This window comes from Vanellus vanellus (genome assembly GCF_965231255.1).
Source record: "Vanellus vanellus genome assembly, contig: HAP1_SCAFFOLD_38, whole genome shotgun sequence".
In the NCBI taxonomy this organism is placed as follows: Eukaryota; Metazoa; Chordata; class Aves; order Charadriiformes; family Charadriidae; genus Vanellus; species Vanellus vanellus.
The window spans coordinates 1,081,641-1,108,992 of record NW_028126614.1 but is presented as its reverse complement, the minus strand read 5'-3'; the positions used below and the strand labels follow the sequence as shown (position 1 = coordinate 1,108,992).

Below are 27,352 nucleotides of genomic sequence, written 5' to 3'. Positions count from 1 at the left end.
TGCCTTCTCAGGAGCTGCACCTCCAGTCCAGGAGAAGTGAGTGTGTCCTACAAGTGATGCACAACATAAAAACAAGTGCCCTGCAGTGTCGCTGTCTGGAGACACTGTCACTGAGGAGAAGGCTTCACTACATGTCTGTCTGACTCCCTCTCCTCGCTTCCTTTTTTCAGAGCACAGACACATTTCTCCTTGTTTCCCCACCCCTCTGTTGAACTCTGCATCTCAGGAGTTGGGGAGGGGGTGTGGGTCAGCTTTTCTTCTGCCTCTGACTCTGGGAGTCCTGCCCCAGAGGTGTCCTCATGGAAAGTAGGTGTCAAAGTAGTATTTTACCCGATAAAGGAGCATGTCATTGAGTTTGTGGGGTTGGGAAGGAGCTGGGTCATTCCTCATTCAGATGAGGGAGGGCGTATTCTGTGAGTAATGGCATTGGGATTTCCTCAGAGAAGTCTCCCAGTTTGTCACTGCCTTTTCCTCCTTGGACAGGTCCCCCTGCCCAGAGGCAGCAAATGTCCAATGGCAGTTCCATCACACAGTTCCTCCTCCTGGCATTCACAGACACTCGGGAGCTGCAGCTCTTGACCTTCTGGCTCTTCCTGGGCATCTACCTGGCTGCCCTCCTGGGAAACGGCCTCATCATCACCGCCATCACCTGCGACCACCGCCTCCACACCCCCATGTACTCTTTCCTCCTCAACCTCTCTGTTCTTGACCTGGGCTGCATCTCCACCACTCTCCTCAAAGCCATGGCCAATTCCCTCTGGAACACTAGGGCCATCTCCTACCAAGGGTGTGCTGTCCAGCTCTTTTTCTTTTTCCTTTTTATTTCAGCTGAGTATTGTCTCCTCACGGTCATGGCCTATGACCGCTACGTTGCCATCTGCCATCCCCTGCACTACGGGACCCTCCTGGGCAGCAGAGCGTGTATCCGCATGGCAGCAGCTGCCTGGGGCAGTGGGTTTCTCAATGCTGTGCTGCACACGGCCAATACATTTTCACTGCCCCTCTGCCGGGGCAATGCCCTGGACCAGTTCTTCTGTGAAATCCCCCACATCCTCAAGCTCTCCTGCTCTCATTCAGACTACCTCAGGGAAGTTGGGCTTATTGTAGTTAGTGTCTGTTTAGTCTTTGGGTGTTTTGTTTTCATTGTGCTGTCATATGTGCAGATCTTGAGGGCGGTGCTGAGGATCCCCTCGGAGCAGGGACGGCACAAAGCCTTTTCCACGTGCCTCCCTCACCTGGTGGTTGTCTCCCTGTTTGTCAGCACTGGAGTGTTTGCCCACTTGAAGCCCCCTTCCATCTCCTTCCCATCCCTGAACCTCTTTGTGTCCTTTCTGTATTCGGTGGTGCCACCAGCAGTGAATCCCCTCATCTACAGCATGAGGAACCAGGAGCTCAAGGATGCCCTATGGAAACTGGCCAAATGGACGCTGTTTCACCGACAATAACCTGCCGCCACTTCTCCGCACATTGCCCAGAGTTTATCTTAAACCATGAGCCTGCTTTTTTCTCTTTTCATAATCCTGCTTATTGATATTTTTCTGTGTTTATACTACTTGTCTTGAGGATTGATCCTACTGTGTCTGACCCTTGCACAACTCTGGGTCAGGTGTGGCCTGACAGATAACAGCTCTTCAATAAAAGGGCACCTCCCAAGTGCAGTGCCTGAAGGATGGGCTGTTCCTCCAAAGTTGCTTCCAAGAACATGTTCAAGGAATCAATATTTTAATGAGTCTCTTCTCCTTGTGTTTTCAATGTTTTTGGAGCTAAGCTCATTGGGTTCTATTGGGTACTACTGGGTTCCACCGCACCAAGGTGAATTCACTCAAAGGTGAAGTCCATCAATATAAAGCACTGAATCACTGTGTCCACGCACAAGGACGCTGCAGTGCCGAGGGAGTCAGCAGGGCCTCATCAGGCACAGGGAGGGGAGAGTGGGGAGACGCAGGAGCTGTCTGAGGGAACCCCAGGGCCAGGTCTGCTGTGCTGTCCTGGGGCGTGGGGCTGACTGGGGAGAGAAGGGTGCAAATTCAGTCAGGGCTGTGGATCACGCACAATATGAATTCCAGAGAGGCAGAGAGTGACCAACCTCTCTTTCCTCCTTCCCTCAGCGCCAGCACAAGCCCTGAGGCTGATGGGCAGGCTGACCTCCTTGTCTGCCCCCCAGGAGCTGCTGTGCCCTTGGGAGGAGCTGGGGCTGTGCGGTGAGTGCCCAGAGCTCTGCACCACCCTGCGGCGGGCAGTGCTGTGGGGCCAGCCCAGACTGGGCTGCTGGGCTGTCCCGGGGAGAGGGCAGGGGAGGTGGGCAGAGCTGGGGAGGGCTGGGAAGGGTTGGGAAGTGCCTGGGAGAGGACAACACCAGTGTTAGAGCCCTTTCCAGGGAAGACTGAGGCAAAGAAGTCGTTGAATATCTCAGCCTTCTCCATGTCCCAGGTGACCAGGTCTCCCAGTTCCTTCCCAAGTGAGCCCACGTGTTCCCTAGTCATCCTTTTCTCATCCACATACCTATAGAAGTCTTTCTTGTTGCCCCTGATCCCCCTGGACAGATTCACCTCTACCTTATTCAGGTGGGCATTTAATAGGCACCTGCATGTGAGCTCCTTGTCTCAGCTGCCATGGTAATGAATGAAGATGTAGGGCAGGAGCTTTGTTTCTCTCTGTCCTTGGGGATGGCAGGCTTTGCTCACTCTCTTGACATCCAATTTCAGCTTTAGGTTTCCATCCCCTTTGGCATGGCTCTTCTCTGAAGTAAAGCCTTTGCAAACAGAGGGTCTGGAACGCTTGGTCCCAGGTTTCTGTCAGTCAGAGCCTGGCTTGGTGCTACACCTGAGGTGCTACAGCCCTTACGGGCACTGATGCCCTCGGCCTGGATGAGCTGGAGCCTCTGGTTTTTGACACCGATAGAGTAACTGCCAAGGCGTGGTTGAAGAAGTCACGCAGTTTCATAGAATCATAGAATCATAGGGTTGGAAGGGACCTCTGGAGATCATCTAGTCCAACCCCCCTGCCAGAGCAGGGACACCTTAGAGCAGGTTGCACAGGAACGCGTCCAGGCGGGTTTTGAATGTCTCCAGAGATGGAGACTCCACCACCTCCCTGGGCAGCCTGTTCCAGTGCTCTGCCACCCTCAAGGTAAAGTTCCTCCTCATGTTTAGGTGGAACTTCCTATACTCAAGTTTGTGCCCATTACCTCTTGTCCTGTCACTGGGCATCACCGAAAAGAGCCTGGCTCCATCCTCCTGGCACCCACCCTTTAAGTGTTTATAAGCATGGATCGGGTCCCCCCTTAACCGTCTTTTTTCCAGACTAAAGAGACCCAATTCCCTCAGTCTTTCTTCATAAGAGAGGTGTTCCAGTCCCCTAATCATCTTGGTAGCCCTATGCTGCACTCTCTCCAGCAGTTCCCTGTCCTTCTTGAGCTGGGGAGCACAGAACTGGACACAGTACTGCAGGTGCGGCCTCACCAAGGCAGAGTAGAGGGGGAGGATGACCTCCCTCGACCTGCTGGCCACACTCTTCTTGATGCACCCCAGGATGCCATTGGCCTTCTTGGCCACAAGGGCCCATTGCTGGCTCATGGTCATCCTGTTGTCCACCAGGACTCCCAGGTCTCTTTCTACAGAGCTGCTCTCCAGCAGGTCAGCCCCCAACCTGTACTGGTGCAGGGGGTTATTACTCGCCAGGTGCAGCACCCTACACTTGCCCTTATTGAATTTCATAAGATTCCTCTCCGCCCAACTGCAGCTGCAGAGGATGTTCTTGTGAGCACTGAACTCAATGCCACCCACGCTGATAACCACATCGCAGAGTCTCTCCTCCAGGCAAAGCTCACTGAAGACGGTGCAAAGCACAGCACTCATCTTCCTCTCCCTGGGTGAGGATGAGTGTCCACTGGGAGCCAAGCTATCGCCCACGTCACAGCCTGCGGCAGTGGAAGGTTCTTCTCCCGGAGGTGCCACAGCGCTTTGTCCATGCCCTCCCTCTAACACCGTCTCCCAACCACTGCCTGGCTGGTGGCTCTGGAACGTGCCCCAAAGTGACATCACAAGTGCAGGAGTGACCCAGGACCGGCTGTGAGCCCCCTCCACCAGAGCTCAGAGTCCGACGGACCCTGTACCTATACCCTGTTGGTGGCTGCTCTGAGCAAAACCAGCCTCGTGATTCCCCTGCAACTTTTTAATATTATTTAGCCGGGGTACAAAGCTCCCCAAATGTTGGCACCCACTGCTGCTCAAGTGCCCCCGTACCACCTCCCACAGGAGGAAGCGCAGACACAGGCGAGCTGATGTCAGTGATGAAGCCGCAAAAACTCTGTCACTGCCATATCTTCTGCCAATTTGGAGGGGTGGGAGGTGCCGGTGGGGCCAAGGAGGGGAGAGCGGGGGGACAGGGAGACCCGTCCCGACTGCTCGCCGGCCTCACTCACAGCCGACTGCCTTTCCTCTGCGCTCTGTCATGTCCGTGGCTCCTCGCTCCCTCTTACAGGCAAAGGCACGTGGCCAAAGCAAGCCTCAGAGGCCTGAGGCAGCACCGCTTGGAGCCCTGGTAAGACTGCCCTGGGCAGCACGGGAGAAACCTGCCTGGAAGAGTTGTAGGAACCATCTGCAGAGATACTCGGCAGCTGCTGAGTGGGCAGGAGCGGCACAGTGTCTCTGCTGTCACCACGTGGCTTTCTACGGCTTTGCGAATAAGCTCCAGCGGCTCTGAGGTTGAAAACTCTGGGATGAGGATCCTGGAGGTGATGGAAAAGCCTCATTCATGTTTCCTCCACTTCTCTGGTGAAGAATGATCTATTCCTTGAAGCGCAGGAGGCCAGGGTTGCGTAGAGCAATTCAGAAACCCCATCTGTCAGCTGGTACTGCGGATGGAAATAGTTGACACAGTTATGATTCAGCGGCAATTCAAAATTTATTTGCGCTTCAAGGCAGATCAAGAGGTTGAATTTCAGCAGCACTTAATCATTAACCCATTTAAGGGGTAATTTAACAAAATAACTGAGCAGTGACTTAATGACAGACACAAAAATGACAAGACTCCCACTAACTCACTCTGAGGTATCCCAAACCAATACAGAGGCAAATGAGCACAAACAGACAAACACACACCACTCGAGGGGACACACACACCCCTTCACCTGAGTTTTTAACTGCCTGGGCCAAAGGTCCCTTCGCAACGGGCAACTCCAATGAGCCCACAGGTGCCCCTTTTTACATGCACACAGAGAAATGGACAGAAAGTATTGGGTCCAAAAAAGTATAACAGCACCCACACTCAGAAGAGCGAATGTGTATATTAGAGGCACACGGATAGAGAGGTGGATGAAAGAGGGGCTTGTCTAGAGTTAAAATTTCCCTCTTTGAGTTTAGAGCAAATACTCACAGTTCATTGGCATTCCTCAGCGGGCAATAACTGGGACTCAAGGGGGGTTGACTTCCAGTCCTCGAGGTGTCTGCCTGAGCGGTGTCCCAACTCAGGGGAGGTGCTGGGCACAGCCCGCTGACATCCAGGAGCGCTCCAGGGTCTCACTGGAATTGCTACTTATAGTGTTGGAGATAACTGACTTTTGTCAGGTACTCTTCCACTCCGGCCCAACTCAGACAATGGGATATTCTGAGAAATCAGAAACAGGAGAGACCCTGTCACAGCTCTGCTCCAACGCTGCAGAGCAGGAAGGGCTTCTTGGAGTGGTACATGACATAGTCCGCCTATGACTCCATGTAGAAAAGGAGAGTCACGCTGAGGGACAGCCAGACTCTGGCCTCTGCCCAGGGCAGCGAAGCTGGGACCCTGAACTCAGTGCAGCAAGACATCACTAGCCAGGTTCTGTGGCTGACAAATCTCAGGCTGGGCAGCTCAGGTCCCCCCTCCCTAAATGTGGCCATCACGATGATGTCCTCTCTGGTCCTGGGCAGGAGATTTCCTCCCCGGAAGGGATGGGTTTGGGGAAACCCCATGGAGAGCTGCCTGTTGGCAGCGAGGGCAAAGGCACCCCCTAAATGCCTGAGAAAACATCTGAGCCGTTTTTCTGACTACCTTGTCTCTCCTGGGTGTGGAGGGCTCAGGCACAGAGGGAGACAGTCCCTGGCACTGGAGACAAGGTCCTGCGGGGGGGACAGCGGCGGGGAATTCCCAGACTGCTCTCTGCTGCTGGAAATGCCCTGGGGAGGTGGCACTCGGTGACCCTCTCTCTCCAAGGCATGCCTCCCGAGGTGGCTGGAGGGCACAGGACGGGCAGGACCGGGGAGAGAGAGCAGATGAGTACTTTGCTTCCCCCTTCCCTGCCCCAGGCGCAGGCAGGGACTGGAGGGTGAACGTGGCTGACCAAGACAGGGAAGCGCCCGCTCTCCTCACCCAGCGTTTGGAGAAGCTGCCCAGGCATAACCCTGCGAGCTCACGGGACAGCACCAGGGAATCCCTAGCAAGAGGCCCCAGCAGCACCACCAAGGAGCCCAAGTGCTTCCAGATGCATTGTCTCCGCAGGGATAAGGGCCAGGAACAGGATCACTGACAGCCCCAGTGCCCGTGCTGCCCCTGAGCAGTGACCGGGCAGAGGGGTTTTCCTTATCACCCTGGAGACCAAAAACCCAGCGCCTGGACACGCAGGGCTCCCTTTGGGGGCTGTGGCCAGCACGGAGGGGACACACGGCACGCGGGGGTGCCGACTCACCTTGAGCCTGAATGGCTCCTCAGGAATATCCAGTGTGTGGGTGCAGACCCGCAGGGCCCTCTCCCGCTCCCATGCTTTGGGCGAGCTGAGCCAGCAATGCAGGACCTGGTGGAGGATGCGTCTGTCTCATGATGGGTGCCTTTCTCTCCTCGAGACCCTCTCCATCTCACTGCTTCCCTGAAGGCTCCCCTGTAGCTCCGCACAACCCTCAGCCCCACTGAGCACTGACCGCAACTCTCTGCCCCGACTCTTGACAGGCCAGTGCTTTCCCTGTTGCCCGAGGGCTACTCACATCGACCATGGTGTTGGAACAGGCAGAGGTCACCTCTGTCTCGAGAAGGGCTGCCATGATCTGGCCCAGATCTTCCACATACGAGTTGAGCTTAGCCTGAAAGCAGGGGAAGAGGATGGAGGTTTGGCATCATGGGGGCTGCCAGGGCACACTGGGATCCCAACCCAGAGGTGGGCAGGAACTGCATGTGCTGAGACGTTGCCTTCGTTTCCCCTTGTATTTCCATCTCCTTCATAGAAGGAAAGGATAAGACGTACCGGCAGCACTCAATCAGCATGTTCAAACTTTCCTCACTGCTAAGAAGTTGCTTCAGAGACCTGCCCAGAAAAAAAAAGAGGAAACGGGGCATTTACGAGCCCTCTCCAGAGCAGCTCCCATGACACCTGGCTTTGTGCTAATCAGGAGCCCCAAATCCAACACTTGCCGGCGAGCACTGCCTTCAACTCCAGCCATTCATCCTCCTCCAAGGCAGCAGGCAATCCTGCACTCTAAGGTGAAGCTGGACCAAAGCTCCCTTCCCCTCCCCCTTCGCACCAGCCTGCTGCAGCGGAGGGACTGACTGCCAGCCAGAGCTGCTCTCCTCCCCACAGTTCCTGGGGGACCACAAACCAGCCCCATCTTGTGTTGACACAGCTCCTTATCCCCAGCCCCCCAGGCTGTGAGGAGACACCCAAACCGCAGAACACCCTCCCACTCCACAGCCCCACCAGCTCCCAGCCCCACGCTCAGGGCCACTGGGGTGGCACCAGCCAGCCGGGCTGGGACACACCGCGAGTCCCCGGCCGGGGGCACAGCCCTCCCCTCAACTCCTCCAGGCTCCCATGCACCAGCAGCACTGGGAAGTCCGGGGGCTCCTCTGCCATCTGCTCCTGCACGTGCCAGAGACAGGCGCAAAGTGGGCAGCAGCCCAGGGCACGGGACAGCCCTCCCACCTCCCCCGGGGACAGGCCCAGCTGCCAAACGGGCACTGACACTTCCACGCCACCCCCATGGCTCCCCAAAGCTGCTGCAGGAGGGACCACGCTCCCCAGCCACAGCCACCCAGTGCCACCACCCAAGAGCCCCGCCAGACCCCAGAGGGGGGCTGAGGCCATCGGGGGAGACACGGGGCCACCCAGGAGGGAAAGGGCTGTAGGCACCTTCTCCTGCTCCTGCTCCTCTCCAGCCAGAGCTGAGCCTGCAGCTGGTGCAGAGCCAAACAGGCAGAGTGGAGAGGCTGCAGGGCAGCTGCAGGACCCCCACTGCCGCTCTGCTGGGGAAAGGAGATCCTGGCATCCCGCAGGGTGTGCTTGCTGGCCCCAGCCCTGCTAAGCCTGGCAGGGACCCTCACTCACCCGTCTGACGCAGCTCAACCTCGTAGGGCGCCGGTGGTGAAAGGGGTCATAAAATGGTATGCCTAAGGACAGGAATTGTGCAGGAAATGAAGTTAACCAAAGGACATATGAAATTTTCCCAATTACAGTTGCCTATAAAGGCAGATCCATTAGTGTTACAACCACCTTTTAGATGCACGGCCCCTCACGGAGGGAACACCAACAGAAAACGGTTGGTTCAATCAGCAAAAAGGATAAACGGTAAATGGCACTATAAGACCACTGCATTAAACATCAGCACTGGCAGACAAATAATAAAAGGAGGTGAGGGCAGTGCACAAGTGGGAGAATTAGGAGCAGTTGTTTGAGCAGCACAGAATGGAGCAAAAATCATCTATGTAGGCTTCTACACTGTGTGGGCCAGTGTCACCCAACACCTCCGTCAATGGGTAACCCTGAACTGGGCCGGAAACAGATCTCCAGTTTGGAGAACTCAGGATTGGCAATTCTCACTCGATGTAGCCAGAAAAACACCATTCAGTATGGGATGGGTGAAAGCTCACACCAAGAACAGTAAACCAGACACAAAGTGGAACCTCAAGGTGCATGACTTGACCAGAATAAGGAAAATAAAAGTAGGGATCACCTTAAATCCTGAGTCGTATTGGTTGGGGAATGGATACATCAAAAATTAGGTAACTCAGGTAAAGAAGCGCGTTGCTTTGCCGCACAGAGCACGGGTTGGGGCTAAACAGAAAACTTGTGAAGTTATTCTTACAGAATGTCTCCAGTGAAAATTAAAATTAAAAGCCAATGCCTCTCTGTCTTCTCCCCTCCCTCTCTCCCTCTCCCCTCCATGCCTCTTCCCTCCCTCTATCCCTGTCCTGTCCTGTCCTGTCCCTCTCTCTCTCACCCTCCCTCTATCACTCTCCCCTCTGTAATAAGTAATTTGGCAAAAATTTTGCTTCAGCTCAAATGAATGTGTGCTCGCTATGGCTTCAGCTAAGATGGGTGTGCGCTCGCTGTGCGTTTGGAAAAGGGATAGTGTTAAATAGGATATCAGACGAAAGCAACAGTTAGAACTACCGAAAATTTGCAGAACAAAGGGTGGTGTCGTTAGCTAAGATAACCACAGGAGTGTAAGGAATGAAGAAGCCACAAGAAGGACATGGCGATAAAGGCTTCAAGCCTCCCTCCAACGACCACCACGAAGACCCCTGAAGAAGCATAACGCCTGCACCGCTGGAAGGGAGGGGGCGTGCTCAGGGGTGGGCTGCATTCCAAGAACTTATTGATTATGTAAATTGCGGGGTGGGTTGCATTCCCAGAACTCATTGATTATGTATTTGGGGGTGGGTCGTGTTCCAAAAACTCATTGATTATGCAAACTATGTTCCAAGAAGAAACATAAATAATTATAAGGAATATGAAATAAAAACAAGCGGTTGTAAAGGAAAAATGAGCCACAGGAGGAGAAATCCCCCGTGTAACTCCCAGCGCTGTGATAAATATTCTTTGCTCCACCGAATTTGCCCCGGACTAAAATTCAATACAGTGAGCGCATTTCTCACAATCTGGGGGCTCATCCGGGATAACTGAAGCCCACGTTCGGAGCCTTGGATGGGTGAGTAGACCGGGACAGCGCGCCACTGCTGATTTCAGCAATCCTTGTGTTCTCCCTGCCCATGGTGACAGACCAGCGGCAACAGCCCGGTGAAGGGGCTCGTGGACACAAGAGGGGTCCCAGGGATAACCGCGGCAGCCGATAATACTTGTGCACGAGACCCGGGTAAGAAAATTGACTGTTAAGTATTGCTCGGGCGGCTGGGTGACGGGGGATTGAGAGTGGTGTGAGTGAGACACGGACTAGATCTGAGAAGCGAGTGCGGAGTCTTTCTAACCGCGGTTCCGTATCTCCGCGAGGAGACCGGCCGGTGAAGAGACGAAGCGAAAGGCTGGAGTTGAGAGATCCCCCGGGGGAAAAAATGGGACAAGGGAAAAGTAAAAAGGAATTTAAGGGAAATTCCAGGAATACCTCTGGACAGTCCATTTGGGAGGATGTTGTTACAATGAGGGCAGGAAGGAGAGTCCTGCACCCGGGGTAAGGATAAAGGAAAGAAGATTATATATTGTATGTTTAAATGGACAAAAGAGCCCATAAGGCCAGAGAAGCTGTATTGGCCAAAGTATGATTCTATAGAGGGACAGCTGTGTCAAGCACTAAATGTATACATTAACTCCAAAGAATCATTTGATCCAGAAGAACGTGAATATGCAGCGTGTTGGAAAGGAGCTGCAGGGGTTTTAAAATGGGAGATACAAAAGGAGAAGGAGGAAGACCAGAGACCAGTCTGGGATCCTCTCGAATACTTACCTCCCCATATAACCCGGACCCTCCGGAAGGCACGAGAGAGCCTCAGGTCCCCATTAGAAGGGAAAGCCAGAGGAAATGGAGGCGGGAAGTGGGGAGGTCCATAGTGGAAGAAAATGAGAAGATGACGGAACCAATCGGGCTGCATCCTTTACGGGAGGTCCCGATGCCAGGAGTTCAAAATGGGGCAGGATTTGTGAATGTGCCCCTAACCAGTACGGAAGTCAGGAACTTTAAAAAAGAAATGAAGAAATTGTTGGAAGATCTCCTAAGTTTGTCAGAACAATTAGACCAATTTTTAAGTCCAAATGTATACACTTGGGAAGAAATGCAATCCATCATGGGAACTTTGTTCTCCCCGGAAGGCAGACAAATGATTTGTTTATCAGGGATGAGAATATGAGAAAGGAAAAATGTTCATAGAGTGGTGGGGGACCAAAAGTTACCCCTACGAAGACCTGATTGGAATCAAAATGACCCTGCAGGAAGAAGAAACGTGTCTAATTATCAGACGTTAATTATAAGGGGAATTAAAGAAGCAGCCCTGAGGGGATCAAATGTGAGCAAAACTTTTAATAAGTAAATAAGGGAAAGAGGAATCTCCGACGGAGTGTTTGGAGAGGCTCCGAAGGAATATTCAGCAGTTTTCTAAGATTGACCCAGAGACTGTGGCTGGCCAGGAATTATTAAAAAGTAAATTTTGTCACCCATGCCTGGCCAGATATTAAGAAAAAAAAATGAAAAAGATGGAAAACTGGCATAAGAGAAGAATCAATGAGTTGTTACGAGAAGCACAAAAAGTACATATGTGAGGCGTGATGAAGAGAAGCAGAGGGCAAAAGCAAAACTAATGGTAGCGACTGTAAAAGAAATAACAAAAACTAAAGCGCTCCAGAATCCGGGGCCAGGGATGAGACCATACAAGATACAAGGAGCCCATCTGCCACCACTCAGAAAAGCCCATATGAATGAAATCAGGAGCCCCAGAGGGCAGAAAGTGTTACTATTGTGGGCAGGAAGAACATTTTAAGAAAGAGTGTCCCAGGCGAGAGAGAGATCCATGAGTGTTACGTCAACAGGAAGAATACACTACCAATTAAGGGTGTCAAAGGCTCTACCTCCTGGGGGAAGAAAGAATTAGTGAGCCCTTGATAAATTTAAAATTAGGCCCCAAGGAGGAAATTTACACCTTTTTAGTAGACTCAGGAGCTGAGAAATCTTGTATTATGAAATTGCCTCTGAATGGGAAGATCCAGACACCGGGAAGAAGCAGCAACTCCGCTGGACCACCCTGCCTCAAGGATTCACAAAATCCCCAAATCTATTTGAACAGACACTAGAGAAAATTTTAGAGCAGTTCCAGGCAGAACCCGCAGTAAGAATCTTGCAATATGTAAATGACCTGTTAGTATCAAGAGAGAGAGCAAAAAGTCAGAAGGAGACATCGATACGTTTGCTGAATTTTTTTTTGAAGAACAAGAATTAAGAGTCTCAACAACAAAACTGCAGTTTGTACAAAAGAAAGAGTATCTAATTAGTGAAAGAAAAAGAAAGATCAATCCAGAACGAATTACAGCATTAAGTGTCCCAAGAATGAAATGAGAAATAAAGAAGATTTTAAGGTTACTAGAGTACTGTAAATTATGGGTTAAAGGGTACACTCAATCAATAAAATTTCTGTATGACAAACTTGTAAAAGACAGTCCAATACAGTGGACAGAAGACAAACAAGAGCAATTTAAAGAATTAAAGCAAAAGTTAATAGAAGCCCTGGTTTTAGCCCTCCCCTCCCTAAGAAAAAAAAAAAAAAAAGTTTCAGCTTTTTGTAAACACGGAAGAATGGATAGTGCATGGAGTCATAATGCAGGAATGCATCGGAGAAAGAAAATCGGTGACATATCTATTCAAAATTAATAGACCCAGTATGTTGGGGGTGGCCCACATGCATACAGGCAGTAGTGGCCACAGCAGTAGAAAAAAGCCAAAAATTAACTTCCAGAAGAACCCTAATTGTACATACCCCCACACACACTGTGAGAACTATCTTATCTCAGAAGACTGGCCGGTGGTTAACAGATTCCAGAATTGTGAAGTACGAAACCATTTTAATAGAAAAGAATGATTTGACCCTCATAGTAGACGGAAACACGAATCCTTCACAATTCTTGTATAGACAGACAAGTGGGGAGATGGAACATGATTGTTTAGACTTTATAGATTACCAAACCAGGATAAGAGGAGACCTAATAAACACACTGATGCCCTATATATATTTATAAAAACAAAAACAAAAACAACAACAACAACAAAAATATCCAAAAATTTTTTTATAGACGATTCCTCCTGATGTATAGATGGAAAGAGAGCAAGTAGTTATGTCATCATCAATAGGGGGAAAAAAAAAAAAAAAGCAGTAATTGAAGAAGGAGGATTAACAGCGAATTAGTCAACCCAGAGTTGTGAACTATACACTCTGAAGAGAGCTTTAGATTATCTCCAGAGAAAAGAAGGCATTATCTATACAGATTCGAAGTATGCATATGGAAATTAACCATGAGAAGGAAGTCTGGTGTTTTTGCTTTGACAGGAAAAAGCCCTGGAGAGCTTTCAGAAGATGCATAAGAGTCAGTGCTGCTGCATGAGAGCAACAGACAGCAAAAGCCTTGAAAGTGCCTTCGGACTAGAGTGGCATCCAACCCCTTCGACCCTACTTTGCTGCGATTGTAATTGTTGCGTGTATATACGGTTTAAGTATAATAATTGTTATAAGGTCATTTTAGGTCCCCGTGGCAGACAGGAGCAGTACCTCTCCCAAGTCTTCGATCTTTAGTGTATCTGATGTGAGTATACCCCAATAGATAAGTGTAAGTAGATTAGATATTATTGTTGCAGAATCCACAGAAAATTACGTAATGTGGACCGACCCAACCAGAATGTTTATAGATCCTTAAAATATCAACTCCAATACGAGTTCCAGGACCGAAAAAAAAAAAACCCTACTGTGCCACAAGAATCAGAGATACCGAACTAAAGAGGATGGAGGGCAAGACCAGGTTGGCCTCTGGACTCGCTGCCAAGAAGAACTATTTCTCGGCTGTTGGAGGCACCCTTATAGGCACGAGAGGTAGGAGTATAAGCCATGCTGGACCTCCACTGCCAGTGGTATTATCACTAGTGGTATCTCTAGTACCTGGTGACGAATGCCGGAAGTGCTCTCAGACGGTCTCCTGGGGTAGACGATCCTTTTATACTATAACTGTGCACACACATATCAATCACCAGTGTTATACCCGTGAGAGTTTAAAAGTGTGCAAATATGGCAGACAAGAATATTGGGTTGGACAGAATTTAGGAATAGGTGGAACAAGATTAGGAGTAAGGTGTCCTAAAAGGAAAAAAAAGGTTCTGCTTCACTGAGGGACAAAAAGGGAGTACAAAGACAAAGAGGGAGTACAAGATATGGTGAAGGAAGAACTAGTGAAGAGCGTGACAAAGGTCACAAAACAGAGAAGAAAAAAATTAAAAGTACAAAACGAGAGCATATACCAGAAGCTGCAAAAACAGTTACCAAAAGAGTTAGGATTCCCCACTCTTGGGCAAAACTTGTTTTTAAATCTAGCAACAGACATAGCTAAGGAATTAAATGTGACTGACTGCTGAGTCTGTGGGGGGACCTTTAATGACTGGAGAGTGGCTGTGGAGAAGTGCAAGTTTGAGTCCGATTGAAATCCTGGAATGGAATTATACCCTCACCATGAGAAAAAAAAAAAAAAAAAAAAAAAAAAGGAGGCCTAACGAGTGGGTGATAAGTTCCACAGTAATTGAAAAAGTCTGTTTGACTTGGGAGGGGGGGAACTTTTCAGATCGAATGGGGGAGACCCCATGTAAAAAATAAAGTCTTAAAAATAGATTCAAGTTTCACCCAAACTTGGTTTCCTAGAAAATCAAAGTCATACCTAACGTTTCAAAACGAAACCAAAAATTGTACCCGGTGTCCTGGTTTGAGGTAAAACAGAACCAATTTTGTTCAGTAACTTCGTTTCTTAATTAATGAAAACATTCTGTCGGTCCCATCTGGGGTCCCCCAGGTCCCCAGTAGCGGATTTTGGCCTAAACCATGACACCCGGGTACCAAAAAATAGTCTCTTTAAACGTAAGAAGGAGGGTATGAATCCATTCTCAGGAATGAAAAACAGCTCACAATATTAAGAAAATGTAGAAGATACAATGAAAGAGTTTTGGCAGGCACTGGATGTGTTTTTCTGGATATGTAAAAACTGGGCATTCCCAGAATTACCACCTCACTGAAGAAAGACCTGCACCTTGAGAATAATTCAACCAGGACACACAAACCAGCCACGTGGGCCCAAGACGGTAGCTGGGGATATAAACCCCCACCTATATGCTGAATCAAATTATAAGACTACAAGCAGTAGTTGAGCTGATCACTAACAAAACGGCTTCAGGACTAAAACTGTTAACCCACCAACAAACTCGGACAAGGGCGGCAGTCAACCAGAATCGGCTCGCACTAGACTATCTGCGAGCAGTAAAAGGAGAGGTGTGTAGAAAATTTAACATACCTGATTGTTGTTTAAAAATTGATGATAATGAAAAGGCAGTATGAGAAATCGCTGCTGATATCCAAAAAATAACACATGCTGGTGCAAAAAAGAAATTCAATGGTAAACGCCAGTTGGTGAAATGAATTACTGAAAATCGCTTGGTGGAAGAAATTAAGACTGATTCTGCTGTGTGCCTTTTGAAAGTTTATTATTTCTGCCTTGTTTAAATACCCCGTTTCATAAGATTAATTCACAGTGTAGTCCAAAGACTGCAAGTGGCAGCCACTCCTCAGAAAATCACGAGCTTGAGAAAAACCAAGAAAGAAGAAAACCTCGAAGAAGCCACTCAAATTCTTGCTAAAATGGAAGAATCCTGCGAGATAGATGTAAAACACTTCAGCAAAATTAGATGATAAAAAGGGTGGAATTGTAATAAGTAATTTGGCAAAAATTTTGCTTCAGCTCAAATGAATGTGTGCTCGCTATGGCTTCAGCTAAGATGGGTCTGTGCTCGCTGTGCGTTTGGGAAAGGGATAGTGTTACACAGGATGTCAGACGAGAGCAACAGTTGGAAGTACGGAACCGTTGCAGAACAACGGGCAGTGTGGTTGGGTAGGGCAACCACAGGAGTGTAAGGAATGAAGAAGCCACAAGAAGGACATGGTGATAAAGACTTCGAGCCTCCCTCCGACGACCACCGGGAGACCTCTGAGGCAGCGCAGCGCCTGCGCCGCTGGAAGGGAGGGGCGTGCTCGGGGGTGGGCTGCATTGCAAGAAGCCATTGATTATGTATTTGGGGGTGGGTCGTGTTCCCAAAACTCACTGATTATGCAAACTATGTTCCAAGAAGAAACATGAATAATTATAAGGAATACGAAATAAAGACAAGCGGTTGTAAAGGGAAAAATGAGCCACAGGAGGAGAAATCCCCCGTGTAACTCCCAGCGCTGTAGTAAATATTCTTTGCTCCACCGAATTTGCCCCGGACTAAAATTCAATACAGTGAGCGCGTTTCTCACACCTCCCTCCATCCCTCTCCGCTCCCTGTCCCCCTCCTCTCTCTCTGCTCTCTGTCCCTCTCCCCTATGTATTCTCCCCCCCCCCCAATCTCTCGCCCCTCTCCACCCACCCCACCCCACCCCACCGCCCCATCCCACCCCTCTCCCCGCTCTCCCCCTCCCTCCCGCCCCTCCTCCCGGCCCCACCGGGGCTCCGGGGCCTGGCCCTGGGCCGGGGCAGCCCCGGGGAGGCGGCCATGGCTGCTGCGGGGGGCGGGTGCGGTGTCCCGCAGGGCCCGAGGGCGGGAAGGTGCGCGCGGGGCATGCTGGGAGCAGGCGCGCCCCGGGGCATGCCGGGAGCTGTAGTCCCGGGGCACGGGGCTGCCCGGCGGCCATGTTCCTTCCCGGGGCACGCCGGCAGCTGCCGTGGCCCCGCAGGCTGAGGGGAGGGCTGGGGCCGCCCCGAACCGCCCGCAGCGATGGGGTCCCGCTCAGCCAGAGCCGGGCAGAGGCAGCGGGCCCCCCGACCCCCTGAGCCCCCCTCAGCCGCCCCGGCCCCGCTCGCCCCCTGCAGCCGTCCCGGCCCCAGCGCCTCCCCCGAGGGCTGTCCCGCAGCCCCAGGCCGCCCCACGGCCTGTCCTGGCAGCAGCCAGCTGGGCCTCGGGCGCGCTCCATCCCCGGTAACGCAGTGCTGTCAGCGCCCGCGCGGGGAAGGAGCGGTGTCTGCAGCAGCTCCTGCAGCAGGAGGGGCTCCAGCCCGGGGCCGGCTGAGGGGATCGCCGTTCTCTCCCTCTCCCAGAGGCCGCGCTGAGGGCTCGGTTGTCCGTCCCTCCCCCTGGGATGTTGGTGGCTGCCTCTGGCTCCAGCTGAAGTTGATCAGAAAAGGTGAAGCTGCTGGAGAAGGACACAAAGGGGATGGAGCTGGAAGCTGCCCCCAGCTGCAGACAAGAGACAGCCGCCCTCTCCAGGTGAGGAAGGGTCCCTGTGAGTGGTCCTCAGCAGACCTGATCGCAACATGCACCGTGGGGTCCATATCCGTAACCAAAAGTATGGTACGGCCACATAGTGTGAGTGTGCATGTGCGAGGCTGTGTCTCTGGAAAGCTTCGTGTTGTAAGAGCTGAGAGAGGCAGAGAGAAGCGCCTGAACTGTCAAATTCTGCTGGTAGCACCAAGAGCAGGAACTGCGTTGAGTCCTGTGCCCCTGGGGCTGTGTCGCCCCTCTGCCGCGTCCGGGTCCCTCCCTGTGGCTGTGCCCCCCGGCCTTTCCCTCGCTGGTGTCACATTTTTGCTTCCCTGTACCTCTCTTCATCTGGCGATTCTTGTATCCTGCTGCCTGCCCCTGCTCTAGTCTCCGGCCCCTCTCTTTCTTTGGCATGCTACCTGTCACTTTTTTTTTCTTGTTCCTTCTCTGTCCTGCTCCCTGCTCCTCTTTTTCTCTTTTTTTGTCTCTGTCCTGAAGCACATTGATGTTTTTTTCATTCTCTGCCTCTTTGTCCTGCTCTGCATCCCTCTGTTTTTCACAGTCTCTCTGGCCTCTTCCCTGTCCTGCTTTTTCTCTCTCATCCTGTATGTCTCCCTGTACCCATCCTCCTTTTTGTCTTGCTCCTTCCTTATCATCATAGAATCACAGACCGGTTTAGGTCAGAAGGGACCTTGAAGATCATCCAGTTCCACCCCCTCCGCCCTGGGCAGGGACACCTCCCACCAGACCAGGTTGCTCCACCTGTCCAACCTGGCCTTGAACACCTCCGGGGATGGGGCCTCCACAACTTCCCTGGGCAGCCTCATCACCCTCAGAGTGAAAAACTTCTTCCTAATATCTAATCTAAATCTACCCTCTTCCGGTTTGAAACCATTCCCCCTCATCCTATCACTACATGCCCTTGTAAAAAGTCCCTCCCAGCTCTCCTGTAGGGTCCCTTTAGGGACTGGAAGGGGCTCTAAGGTCTCCCTGGAGCCCATCAGATCCCATGGACTTGTGCACCTTCAGGTGGTCTCAGACTTGATCTTCACCTACAGTGGGTAGTTCTTCATTTTCCCAGTCCTTGCCTTTGCCTTCTGCCTCACGGGTAGTGTGGCTGCAGTCTTTGCCAGTGAAGACTGAGGCAAAAGTCCAGTGGAGCAGGTTGCTCACACGCAGCCCGCTGTGACTTTCAGTGCTGCTGGGCCTGTGGGGGTGGTTCGGGGGACAAAGGATCAAACCTGAATGACCTCCCTGAAATCCAGCTGTCGCTAGCCTTGGCTCACGTGGAGCCAGGAGGTGGTCCTGCAAACCACCAATCCAGGACACAGAAAGCTTTTAGTAACTGTGGCTATTCGGGAATAGATTGTGCTAAAGCTGAAAAGGAATTTGAGCTGTTGCTCATGGCCAAAGGAGGATGGTGGCCTCAGATGGCGGCTGAGGCTTGGGGCTTGCATTGCCTATGATCAGCCATCCCCACAGCGTGACAGAGGAAAGACTTTCCCAGGGAAGAGGCACCTGCGAGTTGTTGAGATGGAGGAAAACGTCAGCACGGTTTTGCGTGTAGGTGGAAGGTTCTGGATGAGGGAGGAATTCTGCATCTTCCATAGCATAGCAGGGGTAACTGCCTGTGCAACAAGTTTTTTTCTTTGTTTACTTTTTCCTGGAAGAGTCTTACGTTGGTACCCAGCAGACAAAGTGGCTCATTGAATGGGAATGATATGGAGAAAATTACTTGGCTATTAGAAGCCCCATTGCTCTGAAAGTTGTTGTTGTTTTTTTTTTTTTTTTCTAGTGCTTTGTGTTTTTTGGAAGGGGGTGAGGGGAAGGGCTAGAATAATTTAGCTTCATACCTCCTAAAACATGCATTGTGACAGTCCAGGTAGAACACGCCTTTCTCATGTACCTTTTCTTTTTCTGAATGTGGCGAATTCAATCTACTGATCAAAAGCCCACTGAGTTCAGTGGAGCCCTTGGATTTTTATCCTTTGGCTCAGGCACTAAATGCAACCTCCTGCCACTGCTGTTAGCACAACTAATGCAGGTAATCTGCTACCTACTATTGAATAATCTCGGCTACCTACTGTCTAACGATCTATGCAAGAATACAACCCGATCCAATATTCCACGTAACATCAGAACTATGAAGAGACGTGATGTTCAAATGAAAAATGAGACAGTTTGAACACCTTTTAATAGCTTGAATGAATAAAAAGGGGAAGCACTGTATAGATAATAAAAAAATCACATGGATTTTTCCCCTAAATTTCTGAACCTTCTGTGACAAGTCATGCCACATCAAGGTGCATGTCTGCAACCCCCTGCGCTGCACGATGTGGGTCCTGTTGGCATTCAGTGATGTGGAGGACGGGGCAGCGCCCCCTCAGACAGCTTGCAGGTGGCACAAAACCGGGAGGAGAGGCTCATGCACTGGAGGGTGGTGCTGCCAAGCAGAGGGGGCTTGACAGGCTGGAGAAAGGGGCTGGCAGGAACCTGGTACAGTTCAACAAGGGGAAGAGCCAAGTCCTGCACCCGGGGAGGAACGAGCCCTTGCACCAGTATATGCTTGGGGAAACCCAGCTGGACACCTGGGCTCACAGCGGACCCCGTGCTGACCGATTTGGAGCCCGCAAAGTGCCCTCAGGGCCAGGAAGGTGAACTGTGTCCTGGGCTGCAATAGGCAAAGCCGTAGCAGCAGGTGGAGGGAGGTGATGCTTACCTTCTGCTGCGTCCACCCCTGGGCTCCCCAGTGCCAGACAGACATGGCCCTACTGGAGAGAACCCCCAGCCCAGCTCTGCCCCCAGCTCCCCCCCCCGAGTTTCAGTTGGGGTCGGAACGTTGGTCTGTTGGAGCCAACAGCCACCAGTGCGGCAGGACGGAGCTGTGCTGGTGCAGAGCGGCGTTTGGAGGAGGCAGGGTCTGGCCGAGCAGCGCTGCCCAGGCACCACCACTGGCACCGGTTTCCCAGCCACGCTCCTGCACACTGGCCCACGTCCTTGGTGTCAGCCAGCGCTGCACACCGTGACGGTCCTCCTGGCCTGGGCGGGATGGGCCAGGCCAACTGCTGCTGCAGGCCCAGGTGGGCTCCCCTACAGAGGAGGGACACGGGGGCACAGCGGGGCCCCTCAGCGCTCATGCCCCCCACTCTCTGCTCTGCAGGGAGGCTCTCACTGACGTTGAGCCGGTGCTGAGCACGGGCGTGCAGCTGACCCGGGGCCGCAAGAGGAATGAGAGGCGCCTGCTCCTCCTGCAGGAGGAACTGGTGATCGCCAAGCGGCAGTAAGCCCCTGAGACCCCGGCTGCCTTTGCCCCATCCCCGGCCCTGGGACCAGGGCACGGACACCCTGCCACCAGCCCCAGGCCCTGTGGTGTCCAACCCAAGGGCAGGTGGAGACAGGGCTTTGGCCAGGGCCTGAGGAGGCCACCTCCAGCTCACTGCCTGCCTCTTCTCTCAGCAGACATGGCACCAGCGTGCGCCCGCAGCTCCGCCTGGCCCTGGACCAGCTGTGGGTGCTGAGCAGGAGGATGGACGCAGGAGGGGAGGAAGAAGAAGACGAGGATGGCAGCAGCGAGGGCAGCAACTCCCTCATCCTTGTCTGGCCCACAGGCTACTGCCTTGCCACTTTCAAGTAAGTCATGATGCCACATCCCACGGGCTGGGCAGTGCAGGGCGGTGCTGGCCCCCATCATCTCTGGGGTCTGGCAGCTGCAGTCAGGGCTGGCAAGAAGCAGGAGAGGATCCCTACCATGCCCACGCCATCCTGTGAAGGGCCTCTGGTTGCCATGCAGACCCTGGGCGGGGAGCAGGCAGTACACCGGCAGGGAGGGAGGGAGGCCGGGTTGGCTGAGGGGTGGGCCTGCAGGCAGCTGGAAGGAGAGGGGTGGGGGCGTTTCTGTGTCCTGCATCCCCTGGTCACCTTTTGGTCACCTTTTGGTCACCAGAAGGGAAGGCCAAAAGCAGCTGCTCTGGCATGACAGAGGGAGCCAGGGCTTTGGCAGCGCCTCTGTCCTGCCCCACGGGGCTTCATCCTGCCACTGTGTCCCTCCCCACAGGGCAGGGCTGTGCAGGTGCCCGCTCTGCCCACGGGCTGGGGGGCAGTGGGGCCTGACGCTGTTTCTCCTCTCTTTCTGCAGCTCATGCGTGGTGAAGGAGCTGTGGGTGGACACGCTGCTGGGGTAAGCTGAGGGGATGCTCCAGGTGCATCCGTACAGGGGAACACAGCTCTGCATGGCTATGGGCAGCTCTTGGGCAGACGAGGGATGAGCGGGAATGGAAAGCCTCTTCTTCCTCTGTTTACAGCAAGGAGGAGAAGAGGGAGAAGTAGGGTGGAGTGCTTGGCAGGCAGGAGCTCTGCAGGAAGCTCTGTTCTCTGCTTGGCGCTGGGGTGGTACCCAGGGAGGGTCAGGATCCCTTTCACTGGAGAGAGAAGAGGTGGCTTGGGGCTCAGTCTTTCTCTCTCTTCTGCTGCATAGGCCACCAGGTGGAGTGAAGAGAGCCCGGGTGACGCGACTGCCCTCCCTCAAACTCCTAGAGAAGCAGCTGTGCAACTGCCATGCTGTGAGTGTCTCTCTCATCTCAGCTCTGTCCCCTGAGCGCTGCTCCTCCAGCCGAGCAGCAGAGGCATCGCTTCTCACCTTCTTCCACTCCTTCTCTCTTGCCCAGTGGAGGACATTAAGCACCAGGAGCCTGGAGACCCTGATCGAGGGCCAGGCAAAGGTGAGAGTGGCTGCCTTTCACCCGCCTCTCGCTGTGCTGGAGTGGCAGGCATCTCTGGCGAGTGGGGTGAGCTTCTGCGGGAGGGTCCCAAGGTACCACCTGGGGAGCTGAGAGGGTTGGCGAGCCACCAGGAACGCTGGCATGTCCTTGCTGGCGACGCTGGGAGGAAACCTGCTGCACAGGGCAGAGAGTCTGTCAGGGCTGACGGTCCCAGCTCTGCCACGCTCAGGCTGCTGGTGCCAGGTGGCAGCTCGCTGGTGGCCCTTTCTGCTGCAGGGCTGCTCTCTAAGCACAGCCTGGTTCTTGCAGGATGATCTCAAGCAAGGGCCTCTGCCAGTCCCTTCTGGCAAAGAAGGAGGATGTTGCCACTCGGAAGGTGAGTTTTTGAAAAAAAGGTGGGGAAAGGCACCTTTGCTCCTGCAACCAGCACTTCTGCAGAAGATGGGATGCTGCTGCAGCTGCCCTTCGCCTTGAGCAAGTCGGTCCCCATCGCTGTAGAGCAGGAGAGAGCTGAGCCCTTGAGGTCCCTTCGCTCCCACCTGACATTTGTCCCTTGCGTGCAGGGCAGCGTGCTCGAGGTGATGCCTGCCTCTGCTCCATCCCGAGAGCCAGGCAGATGGCTCTCTGCCCCTCGGCTGGAGTCAGCGGGAGCTCTGCTCACTTGTCCCCTGAGTGTCGCCATGCAGGTTTGGCCCCCCAAGGAAGGATGTCACCTGGATGAGGAAGGACACTCGCTGGGCAGCGGCTGCTGAATGTGGTTCTCCAAGGAGACAGAGCCTCTGCTGCTGCGCAGAGCTGGGTGGAGGGCAGGGCGAGGGCTGGGCCAGGCTGTCCCGGTGGCACGCTGGCTGTCAGGAGCCTCCGAGCTGGAGCCGCTGAGCAGCAGAGGCGGTTCCAGCTGATGGCTCCCTGCCCGTCCTGCTGCACCACTCATCACTGCACTGCAGGCAGGGCAGGGCAGGGCAGGCTCCAAGAGTGCTGCTCCAGTGGTCTCCACTGAGGGGCTCTTGCTGTGTTTTCCTTTGTGGCAGGAGGGACCGGGAGGAGGAGGAGGAGAGGGCTGCCCTGGCCCTTTGCTTTGCGGCGGACCCCGCTCGCTGCCCAGGCTCCCGGGCAGGCAGACTGCCGCAGGGCACTCTTTGGACAGCCCCTTGCAGCCCTCTGCGGGGATGATGGCACGCTGCCCCAGCCCATCCAGGTAAGCCAGTCTGGACAGGGGGCCCCAGCCCTGTGTCCCGAGGAGCACCGAGGACGGGGCATTGGGCTCTTCACCCCTGGCTCATGCTTCTGGCCCCAGCCCCTTTGCAGGGGAGGCAGCCGGGTCTGGGGCAGAGCTCTGGCCACGGACACTGCTGTCAGAAGGCAGCTTTTCAGCCAAGCAACTGTTCTGCTGCGTCTCCTGCAGGAGCTCCTGAATATCCTGCACCAACAAGGACCGTCGACGGAGGGAATATTCCGGAGAGCTGCCAGTGGGACAGCAGTTCGGGAGCTGAAGGAGGCCCTTGACAGTGGCGCAGATGTCGACCTGGGCAGCCAGCCTGTGCTTTTGCTGGCCGTCATCTTGAAGGTGAGCGCTTCTGACCTGCAGCTGGAAGAGCTCCTGGCTGGCCTGGAGTGTTCAAAGACTCACCTGGAGCTCTTGGCACTGCAGGACTTCTTCCGAAGCATCCCCGCCAAGCTCCTCGTCGTTGACCTCTATGGGGACTGGATGCAAGCCATGGAGAAGCCAAGCAAGAAGGTGGAAGAGCTGAAAGCGTAAGTGTGGCCAGCAGCTTGCCTTTTGAGCAGCAACTGGTAGAGGCCTGGGACTTGCCTGCAAAGGGACAGGCTCCTTAAAAAGCCATGTTTCCTGGCAGCCCAGTGTTGCTGGGGGGTGGAGTTGGGTTTTGGGGAAAAGCACACGGACAGGGAGCCTTCCCTTGCGTGGGCTTGGGGGAAATCAGGAGCTGGAGAGCAACGCCGTGCTTCCTTCCTGAAGCGCAGGAGCACTGACCGCTGGCTGAGAGCACCTGGAAAGCTGCAGAGCACAGCCGCTGGCTCCCACCTGCCTTGTGCAAGTTTTGGGGACAGCTGTGGGCAACATTGACTTTTTAAACATTGTGTTCCTGTTCCCTCAGGGTGGCCGGCAAGTTGCCTGCAGCAAATCTCCTCCTTCTCGAGCGGCTGCTGTCCCTTCTCCAGCATATTGGCCACAACGCATCCACCAGCAGGATGAGCTGCAGCAATCTGGCCATCTGCGTTGGGCCAAACCTGCTGAGCCCGCCCAACGAGGACCTGCTCCCACTGGAGGCCATGCTGGAGGTGTCTGAGAAGGTACGCTGTATTGACCAGCCAGCTGCAGCCTTCCTGGCCCATCAGAGCTTGGCTGTGCAGAGGTCCCTGGCTGCCCCCTTTCTCCAACAAGCGCTGGTGGGGTGGCTACCTGGAAGAGCAGCCCCGCGGCGACAGCCTTCTGCGCAGAGGCAGGGGTCAGGAGTAGGAAAGGCTGCTCGACACGTTTTCAGGCACCTGCGCTGAAACCAAGGCTGTCATGTGTGCAGGTGAAGACGCTGGTGGAGTTTCTGACTGAAAACTGCCATGAAATCTTTGGGACGAAGATGGCTGGCCTTTCCAGTCCCTCAGCTGAGGAGGTGCCAGCACCCGTGGGCAGACCCACAGGTATGAGGAGGCCCTGAGGGTTGTCACAGCCTGAGCAGGCAGCTGGTGTAGGGCTTCGGGTGGGTTTTGCTTTAGCTGTTGCTCACTTCCAACAAGTCACTTTGCTGCACCTGCTTTTGCTCTCCAGAGCTGCCTTTGGAAGAGCAACATGGCCGTGGAGGCAAAGCAGATGTGGAGCACCAGGCAAAAGCCTTCCTTGACACACCGCCCTCTCTGCTTGTCCTCCAGAAAGCAGCAGGGGCAGACACAGCGGTGGGATCAGAAACAGCAGAGGTATGGCAGCTCCGCAACCGCTGAGACAACCTGTCTCGTGTGGAAGGTAGTTCCTGAGGAGTCCAAGTAGCTGCTGTGCCTCTTCCTGGCATTCCATCTCACGTCGCTTTGTGTGGGTTTATTTATCCCCCGAATGATACACTGTAATTAAAAGAGGAAAGGTTGTTTCTCAAAAGGGTTAGGCATCAAAGGAAACACCTACAGAAAGACACATTTCCAAAGCAAGGCCTCCCACCACAGGAGGTGGGATTGCACCAAAGGGGTATCCGCAGAGCTCTGTCTTGGGAGGGCAGAAGAAACCCCGGCAGAATGACGTGGGCACGCCTTTTCTTGGCGTGAGAGGGACCGCGGGCTCCCCGCTGAGTGGCCCCCACAAACGAACTGAGTGTCACACACCCGCGTGAACACTGTGTTCCAAAGTGAGGCCCTTGGAAGAAAGGGCTGATGCAAACCAGCCGAAGGGATCTTCTCTGCAGGGCCAAGGGAGCCATTTGCCAAACAGTCACCTGCTACTCCAGGCCGTCCCAAGCCACCTGCTAACGCTGACATTCCTGTTTTAGGCACCCGTTGCTTTGCCTCCTATCACCCCAGAGACCACGGTAGACTCCCCGGTACGTGCAGAAGAACTAAAGAGCCTTTCAGAGGAAAAAAGGTAAAACGAGTCAGCTTTGGTTAAACCAAGAACTGGTTCCGGTTGATCCTGGCTTTACCTGTCTAATCACACTGGGATGGAAAGGTTTGCAGGCTCCTGCCAGGAAACTGAAAACCAAAGAAAAAGAAAGAGAAAGGAGGCCTGGGCAGAGGCGAGGGAATGCCAACGAGACAAAAAAAGAAGGAAGATAGGAAAAGATGGGGACTGGAAAAAAATCAGTCAGGTCTAGAAGGTGAAGAAGCCCAGGTGCGTACCAGGCTCTGCTGCCCATCTTTCACCACTCGGACACTGCTCTTGGTCAGTCGAACTCACGGGCGAGGGACGGTGAGGGATAGTGCTGCGCAGGGCTTGGAAGTAACTCCCCAGGGGCTGCCCATGGAGCACTGCTGTGTGGCACAGGGCCACGGCGCATCTCTGTACACTCGCGGGGCGCTCAGGGTGTTACCCATGGGGATAAGGCGCCAGAGCCCTCCCACAGTCACTGCCAGCAGTCGCTCTCTCTTCTGGGCTATAAACCATTCCTGGCCAGCTGTGTTCCCCAAGGAAAGGGGAACAGCGTCATGCCTCTTCTTCTTTCGTGGATTTATCGGTGCTTCTGACTTTGTCGTTGTAGGTGCAGATTTCCTGTTACTGCCTGAACCCCTGTGACTCCCGGGCTCCCACACTTGATACCCACAATAAAAGGATATTTTCTCTCTCCTGACTGTGTCTGCCGTACGATGTTCTGGACTAGGCAGATGTTTTGTGATGAATGGTATTGGAGGAGTTTGGGATCATCCCTTGTCCCAGAATCCTTTCCAGGGGGCATCAGGGCTTAGTTCAAAGGCTTTAGGAGTCTCACCAAAGCAGAGAATCACACAGAGTGGCTGAGGTTGTGGAGACTGTGTGAGACTTGTGGAGACTGGTCCATCCCCTCTGCTCAAGGAGCATCATCTAGATCCAGTAAAATATATCACCCCAAGATTAAAATACTGGTTTCTCATGTGCAGCTGGAATATCCTGTCTTCTAATTGGTGCCCCTTTCCTCTGGTCCTCTCAGTGCACACTCTTAAACAGAGCCTGGCTCCCTCTTCTTGTTTCCTTCTCAGCAGGTGTTTATACACATTGATAAGACACCCCACCCACCCCCACCCCCAGTCTTCTCTTCTCCCAGCTGAGGAGTGCCAGCTCTTGCAGCCTCTCCTCACGTGGCAACGAGAAGGAGAATTTCCGCTGGTCCCCTTTTGGAAAATTTTGGAAGTCCTTCCTCTCCAGTATGAAATTTGAGACGTTAGTTTTCATCTCAGATACTTCATGAGCTATGTGGTTTCAGTTTGGTGTAGAAGTGCCAGAGCACATCATTAATGGGGTGTTAATTGGGCAGTTCTGGCCATGAAGCTCCTTGGAGCACTAAGCTGGACACCTGGAGGCTGCACCTGTGTGTCAGCCAGGCTGGATGCTCAGGGTGCAGCACAGCAGCGCGACCGCCACTGCTCGAGCACGTGTGCACTGGCGACTTGCCCCTGAGCATCCTCGTGCCCTGAGGGTTTGGATCTCTCGGGTTGTCCTGACAAAATGTTATTGACAAAGGTATGAAGGTGGTGCAAGGAAGAGCTGTTGGGAGAATCTGCCACCATCCTTCTCCTGGTGGGAAGGTGTTGGCAGTGAGAGCTCTATAATGGGGGACATTGCTTATCGCTAGCGCAGCAACCGAGTGAGGAAGGTGCTCCCATTTACCACCTGTAGGATTTTGGTCCAAGGCATTACAAGGCTGCACTCTACATTACACCCCAACTTCTCCTCTTATTTGACATCACTTGTTCATATCAGATTCTCGAGTTCGTGTATTTCAGGTATCTTCGACAAATACCTGCATCTTACCCAGAGGAGACGGCACTGGAACAGTG

The 27,352-nt window shown here is 53.3% G+C and overlaps 1 protein-coding gene and 2 long non-coding RNA genes across 3 annotated transcripts; all 3 read left to right on the top strand.

Annotated features, from left to right (window-relative positions):
* Nucleotides 1–674: 674 nt before the first annotated feature.
* On the top strand, nucleotides 675–1,445 carry LOC309684884 (olfactory receptor 14I1-like; the record flags this gene model as incomplete). The annotated part of the gene is made up of 1 exon (XM_082500728.1): nucleotides 675–1,445. One exon carries the CDS (start codon nucleotides 675–677, stop codon nucleotides 1,443–1,445), a length of 771 nt encoding a protein of 256 aa, XP_082356854.1.
* A 22,699-nt stretch (nucleotides 1,446–24,144) lies between these two features.
* LOC309684892 lies at nucleotides 24,145–24,752 on the top strand. Its single transcript, XR_014270368.1, has 3 exons — nucleotides 24,145–24,196; nucleotides 24,424–24,541; nucleotides 24,669–24,752. It is a non-coding gene; the product is annotated as an uncharacterized lncRNA (long non-coding RNA).
* A 47-nt stretch (nucleotides 24,753–24,799) lies between these two features.
* Nucleotides 24,800–25,691, top strand: LOC309684891. Its single transcript, XR_014270367.1, has 3 exons — nucleotides 24,800–24,814; nucleotides 25,375–25,466; nucleotides 25,551–25,691. It is a non-coding gene; the product is annotated as an uncharacterized lncRNA (long non-coding RNA).
* Nucleotides 25,692–27,352: the final 1,661 nt, after the last annotated feature.